The 10723-nt window shown below is 43.6% G+C and overlaps 1 protein-coding gene across 1 annotated transcript in view; it reads left to right on the top strand.

The window, feature by feature from the left end:
* QRICH1 (glutamine rich 1) overlaps positions 1-10723 on the top strand; it is a 22453-nt gene that overhangs the window by 6203 nt on the left and 5527 nt on the right. Inside the window, exons 3-5 of the mRNA XM_008632266.2 lie at positions 6434-7450; positions 9738-9915; positions 10519-10673. Coding sequence (XP_008630488.1) covers positions 6434-7450; positions 9738-9915; positions 10519-10673 — 1350 coding nt within the window. The remainder of the gene's footprint in view (positions 1-6433; positions 7451-9737; positions 9916-10518; positions 10674-10723) is intronic.

Below are 10723 nucleotides of genomic sequence, written 5' to 3' on the forward strand. Positions count from 1 at the left end.
AAGAGTGTTTTTCTGTCTTTCAAGGTTTCTTATGGAGACATAATTTATGTTAAACCTGTGATTTAGTGTTAACTTATCTCTGCACTGTCACTGTGGCAGCAGTGGCGGAGCACAGCTTCTGGATAAAGCTGGATTTTGTTGTGACTCTGGGGAGTGACAGTGTTCCACTGTAGCAGTGCACCTGGTCCAACTGACTCCCTGTGCTAAAATACTGCTTGTGTTGTATTATGATGAATTCTGGTCATCTGCCGAAGCCTCTTAGCTTTTGATTAAACATATGTCCTGGTACTTGACTTGGTAATCTGTTTAGTTCTTGCTAATCCAATTGCAAATCAGTGGAAGACCCTTTGAATGACTATGCTTATGTCGGGCAGTGTGACAGTACTGCTGAAGGTGACTAATAGTATGACCAGTCAGATGACCTCACAGTAGCAATTGCTGCTGATGATCTTTCAATAATGGAGATAGGCAGTGCTCAGGTTCCATCCTGGATTTTACTAGCTGTGAACAACTGAAGACAGAGTGTGACTTCTTGCTGCTTTAATTTATTCTGGCAAAATAAATTTTGTCTTTGAAGAAGTTGTCACCTTAAGGTTTTCTTGCCTAAAAGGTTCAACAAAGTCTTATCAAGTGTTTATTTTACAGGATGAATGGATGCAACTGTTGGGTTGTTTACGCTAGTCATTGCTACAGTTCAAGTGTCCTGGAGCTCCTTCCACACCCAGTATCACAGGGGTGCCATAAGTGACCTTAAGAAGGAGTTTAGTGTGTCAAGAGTTGTCATACCTTGTAGTGCATCAGGGAGTGGCTGGGAAGGGCTGTGTTTTGTTCCAGTTGAGTAAGAGTTTTATCAGCTCCGCTTTTGGTCAGATTGTTGCTTGTTGGTCCTGTGCATTGAGGCCATCAAATTGATTATGCCAGTGAGAAGAGGTGTTTTAGTGTTGACTTGCTTCCCAAATATGGTACTTCTGCAGAGGTCAGCCAACCTTTTGTGCCTCTTACACAAGAAGCTTTAACTGAAAGAATATCAAAGGACAGAAAGTATCTTTGCTTATGATGTGTGTGGAGAAATCCTCAGTTTCAGCTTTTTATGAACAGTCTGATATCTAGGTGGCAAGATTTTCTTGGGCAGGGCTTGAGGGGAGGATGCTACATGTGAGCAAGATCATGGAACTGTATGGGGAATGGTTAAGTGCCTGTGTAAAATATCTTTTGGTTGATACTTGTGGCTTTCTAATCGTTCAATTCCTTATGTGTTTACTGCTGAGTCTATTCTGTGACTTCAGACAATTACAGGAGGCTGGGCGTTACTAATGACACAAGGCAGGGAAAGATGCCCTTAAATAGCTTAGAAAAAAGTCTGGTTTCTGGCTCTGCACAGAATGCATCTTTGCTTCTGATGGATGCACCTTCCTCTTGCCTCTATACTGGTCTTGAAGTTTAGCTTGGAGTTAGAGTTCCTATTTGCTTATGTTTGAAAAACATGCCAGTAAGATTTTAGTGTAGCAGCAGGTATTAATTATCATTTGTTAGGGCTGAGTGGGGCACTTCAAAAGAGTGGTTATAGTCAAGAGTGGTGTTTTCAAGGTAGCATTTACTTGTATATGGAAGTAGGCTTCTGTTGGAGAGGTAAGCTGTTTTTCCTTGGTCATGTGTTTTAACTGTCTTAGACCTAAATCCCTCCCCAGTATACAGCTTGACAGCAAAATCTTGATATTGTAACTATTCAAACACACCCAAGGCCTAATTTAGCTGATGGAATTCTCTCTCTGATGTTGATGAATGAGCAGAGGAAAAACTTGGAGTGAGAGTCAGTCTGGCCCTTATTCTGAAAAGCTGACTTGTACCCTTCCCGTAGACCTTATTTACTTAGATAGCAAAGGACTTCCTGTAAAGTAGTTAAATAACAAGTTCTGACATTTCCTGCTACTTCTCTGATCAGTCTTTTCACTTACACTTTTCATATCTGTTTTATACTTGCATGTACACTTTCTGGTGTAACTTTAGAAGGAACTCTTTGTTACAGTGTTAGCTTTTAGTGCTGGACTTGCTTTAGCTTAGGACTGTTGTTGAGGGAACTGTATTTTAGGTCTCCTGTCCTTAAATTGGGCAAAAAACCCTGAGATTACTCTTCTCATGCTCTCACTAACTTTTTTCCCAAGTATTTGTCTTTGTGTGGGAAGTTTGAGATGCACCCACATTACTTCTGGGGGCATTTGGAACATGCTTCCTGCAGCAAGTTGGCCACCTGCCCCTTTTTACCTCTTGTAGGTTTGGAGTCTGTCATTTGGGGTGCCCACCAGACGAAACTAAGCGGTAAGATGCAGTCTTGTGTCTCCATGATGTCAAACTTGGCTGGTGGGCAAGACTAGAACTAAGTTTGAAATAGTCTTCTGGAAGGTATAGTGTGGACATGTTAGTACGTCTCCAGTCTTGCTCTGGAGGTCTGCTCTTGGTGTGTACTACTGCTTGCTAGTGTAAACACGCCTCAGAAACCAAGATTTCTTTGTGAAAAGATGCATTTAAGAGCCTGTCAGGTGCTCTAGGACAAGCTAGATATCAAAAAATCCATGCAGGAAAGAGTTGCTAGGTGTGCTCATTTAGAGTTAGGTTTTAGGAAATATTAGGTAATCCAGTCAGTCTACAGATGAAAGAATTAACAAGCAAAGAAAATCTCAGTTGTTTCAGAGCTGCGGTTCTGAAACAACTGAGTCTGATTCCTTTTTGGGCAGAGAATCCGTGCAGGGCAGACATGTTATGACTCCTACTTGAAAGTTTGTCTATCAACCATTAGGAAAAATAATTTTGGCAACCAGGCTTCAGCTGTTCTCATGGTCGTGGGGTTACTGATTTACTCTTTGCATGTGCTCAGTTCAGGACAGAATATGTTTTTGGGCTTGATGTGACAAAATTTTCTCTAAGGGAATGTAGTTTTTCCCTCCTGTTATGATACAGCGTTGATTTCTGACACTTGATTTTCTAGTCAGCTAGTATTTGATCCAGCTTCCAGAGACTTTATGGTGAAAAGGCGTTTCTCTGTGTCATGGTAGCCTGCTGGGAGGTGATTCTTTCATGCTGTTGGATCCAGACTTTCGGCAATAAATAGTATTTCAGTACTGGTAACTTGGCATGTTCCTTTCTTGCACCAGTAACCCAGGAATTCCCAGCATAACATGGTTTTGCTTTAATCTTCAGCATAAAGGGAAGATTTAAAGTCCTCCCTGTTGGTCTTGGCCTGTAAATTTAAAACATTCCCCTTTGTACAGAGTCTTTTATAAAGTCATCTGCTGCTGGTGGGGTTAGTGTAATACTTTGTCTAACTTGCTATCTGAGGAAAAAACGGACAATGAGGTCAATATAAGAAGCCTCTGGTCTCAGACTGGGTTGAAGCCTGTAAAACTGAAATGAATGCTTGTAGCACTCCTGCATAAACCTACTAGAAAACAGGGAGGGATCTGCTGCAAGATACGGTTTTTAAAAATGGATGTGTAATTCACAGGGAATGCATAATGTGTGGTAGGTAGAGGTCCAATATCCTTTTAAATAGGACCGCTCTAGTCAGATGCCTAATGTCTGTAGTTTGCAACACAGAGAGCTTCAAGTCATTCTGGAGTTTGACTTCATATTGTTTGGGTCTGGACTCATTCTTTGAGTGTTAATAATAGGGTGGACTCTAAAGCAGTAGCAAGACATCCTGGTTGTAGGAGTTAGGATTCAGTCCTGGGGGAGTTTCGACAGGCCTCAGGTCATGACTGCTCGTCTGCTGAAAGTGGTGGAAGTTGCCCCTGACTTTCAAACACTGTAGGCTCAGGCTCTGAAACAGATAATGATTCAAAGCTGTGCCAGGGGATGTTCAGGGTGGACATTAGGAAGCATTTCTTTACCGAGAGAGTGGTCAAACACTGGAACAGGCTTCTGAGAAGTGATTGGTACCCCAAGGGGGTCATTATTTAAGAGGCATTTAGACAGTGCTGTTAATGACATGCTGTAGCTTATGGTCAGCCCTGAAGTCGTCGGGCAGTTAGGCTAGATGATCAGTTAGGTCCTCTCAAACTGAAAGTCTGTTTACAAGAGCAGAAGGGAGCAAATGCTGTCTTGGTCCATTTGTTCTTAGACCATGCCTCTTGCTGACAATACCTCTTTCTTAAACCAATTCCATTACCTTTCTAATTGTGGTTGTGTGATAAAATTGTTTCAGCACAGGAGGAGACTTTGAATTCTTACTGCTAGCCGAAAAAAAGTCTTTCCTTTTTGTATGTTACAACACTCCCAGGAACTGTAATGTAAAAGTTTGTGTGGGAAGAAGATGGGGGTCCTTTTAAGGTGTTCTCAGTCAACTGTGCAAATTCTGAAAGCACTACAGAAGTACAGGACACATTTACCTCTTACCGTCATTTTGAATCCTAGCAGGTAAAGCAAATGTTTCTTGTGTGAAACTGAAAATATCAGTGCAATAAAACATGTAATTTGTTCAGTCTTTGGCTTTTGCCTTGCAGGTAATCTTTTGAACAAGGACTTAATTTAATAGTGAGGACTATATTAGTGATTTTTAAAGTGAAGTATTTTGAAGAATTCTTGCCTTAGGGGTGTGATTGCAACTGGCTTTCTTAAACTGAACCCTTACCTGGGATCCATGTTTGGGCCTGTTTGCCCAAGGCAGTACTCATGCTCCAGGGCAGAACAATATCAAATAGAACTGAGGAAACATCCCATAGGTGAGTTCATCTTTTTCAATTGACTGCCTGATCAAATCACTCATTGATGCAGCTTTTGAAACTGTCATGCTGACATAAGGTCACATGCTTCTTGTTACCTTGCAGGAAATTATTATAGTCACCACGTCAGCTGCATTACAGTATACTGCACAGAGTTCCCAGAAGGAACTGTACCCGAACTGTACCCTATTCTTCCTGGAAATAAATTAATTCTTAACAGGAGGTGACTTATAAATCGGGCCTGCCAGTGGGGCTTTTTGCTACCCCAGTTTTTTCCTTAGCAACTCTTAATTGGCTGTAAATGGGTCCTTAACATTTTTCAAGACTTCTTAGCAGCAATGTTGGGAAGTGAGATTTTGTGCACAGCAGGCCTGCATTGTAGTTCTTTTTGGTATTGTTAGGCTGGCTAGTGTGCTGTCTCTGTGTAAATGCTGCATTAGTCTGACTGGCTCCAGGAAGTGAGCTAGAAAAAGGTGAGAGGACAGTGAGTAGGAAGACATTTAGTTTTATAACTAAATAAGTCCGTGTTGGCTCCAGAAAGAGGTGTTGAGGAATTAATTCCCTCCCTTAAAATAAAGTGTTAATGAAGCCTGGAGAAACAGATGGTCATGAGAACCTGGGAGATATCACTTCTAGGACAAGGCAAATGTAACCAGTTGTCTGTGTAAATGTGAGGAAAAGTGGAGAAGTGTCTGGACAAGGGATGTGAAGGTATTGAGACCTGAAATTTGTGCTGGGGGCTACCTGTGACTCCTGCCTTTCAGTGTGCTGCTGGACTGCTGCTAGGTATTGTGGCAGACCTTGGACAAATGAGCATTAATGTGAGAGGGTGTGATGTTTTTTTCCCCCCCCCCCCCAAAAGAAAAGGAACTGATTTGAAATGAAGTCAACATATTTTGTCTATGTTATTCAGCATTGACTAAGTGCATGAGCTAGAAAATGCAACTGTGTAGTTCAGACAATAAATGGTATTAAATGGAATAAGTAAATAATGAAAAAAAGGTTGGTTTTGTCATTGCCAAAGAAATTCTTCTAGAGTTTAAAAATCATGCTGCAGGGTAGGCCATTAATGCATGACAAAGATTGAGGTTGAACTTGCCACATTCTGTGTTGACACCTGCTTGAGTAGTGTTACTATCAATGATAGGTTTCAAAGTAATATTCCCATGCTTTATGAGGAAAGAGCCATGTGCTGGTTTTGACTTATCCGTCAAATTGCCTGTCACCAGCTAGTGATCCTGTGGCCATCTTGGGACTGTGGTGGGCAGCAGTAAAACCATTTAGAGCATGGTAAGAATGAGGCAAGTTCCTGCGATTGTAATGTGCGTGACCTTAAAGTGCTGGTATTGCAAGACCTATGCTAAAGTAACATTTTAGCAATGCAAATAGCTTTGAAGACACTTTTGGATTCCAGGGATGCAATCTGTTGGCTTGAGTCCATAGAGCTGTGAGGGTGGAGATGTAGCTCACGTGCTGTTCTCTCTCTGCTGAGAGTCATGTGCAATGCTGAGCAAACACATCTACTGTATCACTGTTAATAACCAGGCACTTCTAGAATACCTTGGTTTCATTTTCCTGAAATCTTTACTAATGGAGTAATATATGGAATCATAAAAGGGAGCATAAAAGACCTGGAGCATAGATCTTGAGTGACAGACCATCTCTGTTGAATCACTGACATTTGCTGATCTCTAACTGCTGGCTTGGTGTCATTGCAGGTTCAGGTCCAGGTCCAGCAGTCACCGCAGCAGGTCTCCGCCCAGCAGCTCTCTCCACAGCTCTCTGTTCATCAGGCTTCGGAGCAGCCAATACAGGTCCAAGTGCAGATCCAAGGCCAGGCGCAGCAGCAGGCATCCCAGACAATACAGAGTCAGTCTCTTCAGAGCCCCAGCCCATCACAGCTGCAGGCAGCTCAGATCCAAGTACAGCATGTGCAGACTGCCCAACAGATCCAGGCTGCCGAGCTACAGGAGGAACACATACAACACCAGCAGATCCAGGCCCAGCTTGTGGCAGGACAGGCCATTACTGGTGGTCAGCAGATCCAGATCCAGACAGTCGGGGCACTGTCACCCCCACCTTCTCAACAAGGCTCGCCACGAGAGGGAGAGAGGCGGATCAGCTCTGCGAGTGTCCTTCAGCCAGTGAAGAAACGTAAAGTGGATATGCCTATTACCGTATCGTATGCTATTTCAGGGCAGCCAGTTGCCACAGTGCTGGCCATTCCTCAGGGCCAGCAGCAAAGTTATGTCTCTTTAAGGCCAGACTTGTTAACAGTGGACAGTGCCCACCTGTACAGTGCCACTGGGACCATTACTAGCCCCACTGGAGAGACGTGGACCATCCCTGTTTACTCTGCTCAACCACGTGGTGACCTTCAGCAGCAAAACATAACCCACATTGCCATCCCTCAGGAGGCCTACAATGCCGTCCACGTCAGTGGCTCGCCCACGACACTGGCTACAGTGAAGCTGGAAGATGACAAGGATAAGATGGTGGGAAGTACTTCAGTAGTGAAGAACTCTCATGAGGAAGTGGTGCAGACTCTTGCTAATTCGATCTTTCCAGCACAGTTTATGAATGGCAACATCCACATTCCAGTGGCAGTGCAGGCTGTAGCAGGGACATACCAGAATACAGGGCAGACAGTGCACATATGGGACCCGCAGCAGCAGCAGCAGCAGCCCACACCCCAAGAGCAGGGGCAGCAACAGCAGCTACAAGTCACTTGCTCAGTAAGTTAAAACTGCCTCTTGGTCTCAGTTTGTGATTAACAGCTTAAAAATGTTGTGGACAGGGAGCATGCCAACAGACAGCTGGTGTCTGGGAAGCAGAGATGCATCTGTCCCAGAAGCCTGAACGTGACATAGGGCACTTGACTCCTGATGGGTATGAGACTATCATGTAGTAATGTTGGTACATAGTTTTAGGATTCAAAACTTTCCAAAAGAAAGTACGGTCTTGATCTTAGTGTTAAAAATTAATAGATACATACTAATTGCCAGATTCTTCATAGCGGGTATTCTGAGGTCTGCAATATTTTCCTGAGCTGTTCCAGGGGTTGCAGTGGACAGGCAGGGATAATTGCAGCCAAATAAGGTGTGCTAATATGTACTAGTCATTATTAGTTACTTTGTGTTATGTTGCACATGGAATCCACAGCAGATCCAGCACCCAGGTAAAGTGTCGAAATCGGACTAGTTGTGAGCAAACTTCCTGGATCAATAGTACGTAAGATATTTAGGGGCATAAGCCCCCCTAAATACATAGGCAATTCCAGGAGGGATGTACCCTCTCTCTAGGCGGGGCAGTAAAGCTACTGGAAATGAACATCACACTTCCGGGAGCTGACCCTCTCAAAACTGTGAAACTGAGAAGGAATTTGCCTGCCTGCCCTGCACTGTCCTCTAGCATTGTGCTTCTAGAGGATCTGGGAAAATTGCAGCCATTTTGCTCTATTTGTGAAAAATGTAAGTTTGTTAAGAAGCATCTGCCAGTTCAGCAGATTTACTTCAGCCTATGTCCAGCCTTCACACTGGACAAGGTGTCTGTGGGGTCAGGGCAGAAGACTGTCCCTTGGATTGGGCTTATGGAGGGAGTTGGCTCTGGAAAGCTTTCAGGTCTCTGGAGAGTAATGTGGCAGCACTCTGGAGGAGAGCAGAGGCTCAGTCCTGGCTCCTACAAAGACAAGGTGTCAGTTCGCCCTTGGACTCTTTAAGGCAGAGAGAGGCTTTCCTTCACAACTTGGTTGCCATCTGCCTTGATTAAAGTTGGGCCTTTTCAGTCAGTTTCTCTGCAGCTGTGCTACATGCTGCAGCTTCAGGGGCTGATAAGTGAAAAGCTAGTAAGAGCTGATGCAGAAAATAAAAAATCAACCAGAGGCAGCTGGAAGGCTCCAGTCTGAGACTCTTGCAGACTTTACCTCTTCAGCTGTTGGTTTTTCATACTGAGTAAGGTCCAGGTATTAAAAGTCTCTATGCTGTTTTCACATGCCATGGTCTCTAGACTGTCAGAGCAACTTTCACTAATATTGGCACTTAGCAGTATCAAAGGAAAAGCTGCTTTTTGGAGTAGCTCTTAGGAAGGAAAAAGCAAAACTGTTTTGATACAAGAATTGCTATTTCTGTAACATTCAGGGTGCCAGTGAGAGTTTGACTAAGGTCTGTAAAGCGGTTAATTGAGGTAGCTATGAGGCTCTCTGGCATGGAATTGAGAAGCTGTAGTGAAGAATGCAGAGTGAGTGCAGCTGGAGGGCTAGCTGCAGATCTTAGATTTGTCAAGGAAACCAATAGCACCAATAAGTTTCAGTCTGAGATTGAAATTCTTGGTGACCTAAGGTCTTGCTGCAAAGTAAATCTCCAAAGGGTCTGGAGATGCCTTAGGTCTGTAATAAGTCATACAGTCACTCTTCACACAATAGTAGCTAGTCCCCATTAGCAGTATTTGGTATTTTGAGAACACTGCATTGAAGTTGAATTGGTGTTTTGATGCTGTGTTCTAGTCTGCTTTTTACCTCTTACAAGTGAATTAATCTTACCCATCATGGATGATAACAGAATGTATTTATTCTGTGTGCCTGTTATATACTGCTTGAAGAGAGCATGGATAGGGAGGGATGCCAGTGGTGTATCGCATGTGATTGTACCCAGGACCTTCCTCAGGGCAGTCTAGGTGTGGAGCAGCAGTGGTTAGTAAAGCTGGTGGCACCTTCCTGTTCAGGGGCTGGTGGTCTCTGTGGGCTGATCTTGTAGTGAGATGGACTTCAGTGGTGATTCAGAGTGATTAGTGAGCTGAAGATAGATCTGTCCATTCAAACCGAAAGAGTTTTTGGAGTGTAGAATATTCTTTTGTGAGCAGCAATTCAGGTTGGACAACAAAAGTTGCATTCCTTGGATTGATTTCTTGTTAGGAGTATTGCAGAAGGTTGGTATCCTGGGGCTACAGGTATTGCGGGATTCTTGCTTTTTGTCCAGCTGTTGCATATTGAAGTGTGTATATAAAATGAAGTGTTTTCTTTCATAGGCTCAAACTGTTCAGGTTGCTGAAGTTGAACCACAGCCACAGCCGCAAACTTCACCTGAACTTCTACTTCCAAACTCTCTGAAGCCAGAAGAAGGTCTTGAAGTGTGGAAAAGCTGGGCACAGACCAAGAATGCAGAGCTGGAAAAAGAAGCCCAAAATAGACTAGCACCTATTGGAAGTAAGTGTCATGAGAACATGGCCTTTGTTTCCTTTCAAGCAGGATTAGGAATGACTAAAATGTTAGGCGTTTACTGCTCTGGGAAACACTTTCGTTTAATCAGTGATTGTTCCTAAATTTAAAGTTCAATTTACTCTGCAGTACTAATTCTTGTGCATTCCCACTGCCGCAGGACATGTATTAGCTCTGTGCTGAGCCCCCTTGAGCACCTGGGCACCTGATAGCAATAGAAAAGGGCACTGCATGACTGTGGTGCATGGACAAACTGTCTGGCCAAGCTGGTAGAGCAGTCATGGAGTTGCTATTTTCCTGTTGCTGCAGGGCAGCATTTCACTGAGGGCACGGTAAAAGAAGGCAATAGTTACGCATTTGGCAGGGCAGAGGATCTTCCTATCAAACTCTTGCCTGTTTTATCTTTTAGTATTTCTGACAGCCTAAGATTTGGATTTATTTCAACTTGCTTTACTATACTGGGAGAATGAGGTAGTGCTGGACCTGCCAGATAGAATGGCAAAGCTGGAGATGTGGGAAATCTTTCCTGAAATGTTAGGAAATAATATGGCTTTATGGTTTAAATAATATAGCTTTGTTTTGTGTTTCCAGGGCGTCAGCTGCTGAGGTTCCAGGAAGATCTCATCTCTTCAGCTGTGGCTGAGCTGAATTATGGTCTGTGCTTAATGACACGAGAAGCTCGAAATGGTGATGGTGAACCCTATGATCCAGATGTGCTCTACTATATCTTCCTGTGTATTCAGAAGGTAGGATGGGACAGCTTTGAGTGCTGCAGAACCGTACATGTTGCCAGCAC

Source organism: Corvus brachyrhynchos, unplaced genomic scaffold (genome assembly GCF_000691975.1).
Source record: "Corvus brachyrhynchos isolate BGI_N302 unplaced genomic scaffold, ASM69197v1 scaffold4, whole genome shotgun sequence".
NCBI classification, from domain to species: Eukaryota; Metazoa; Chordata; class Aves; order Passeriformes; family Corvidae; genus Corvus; species Corvus brachyrhynchos.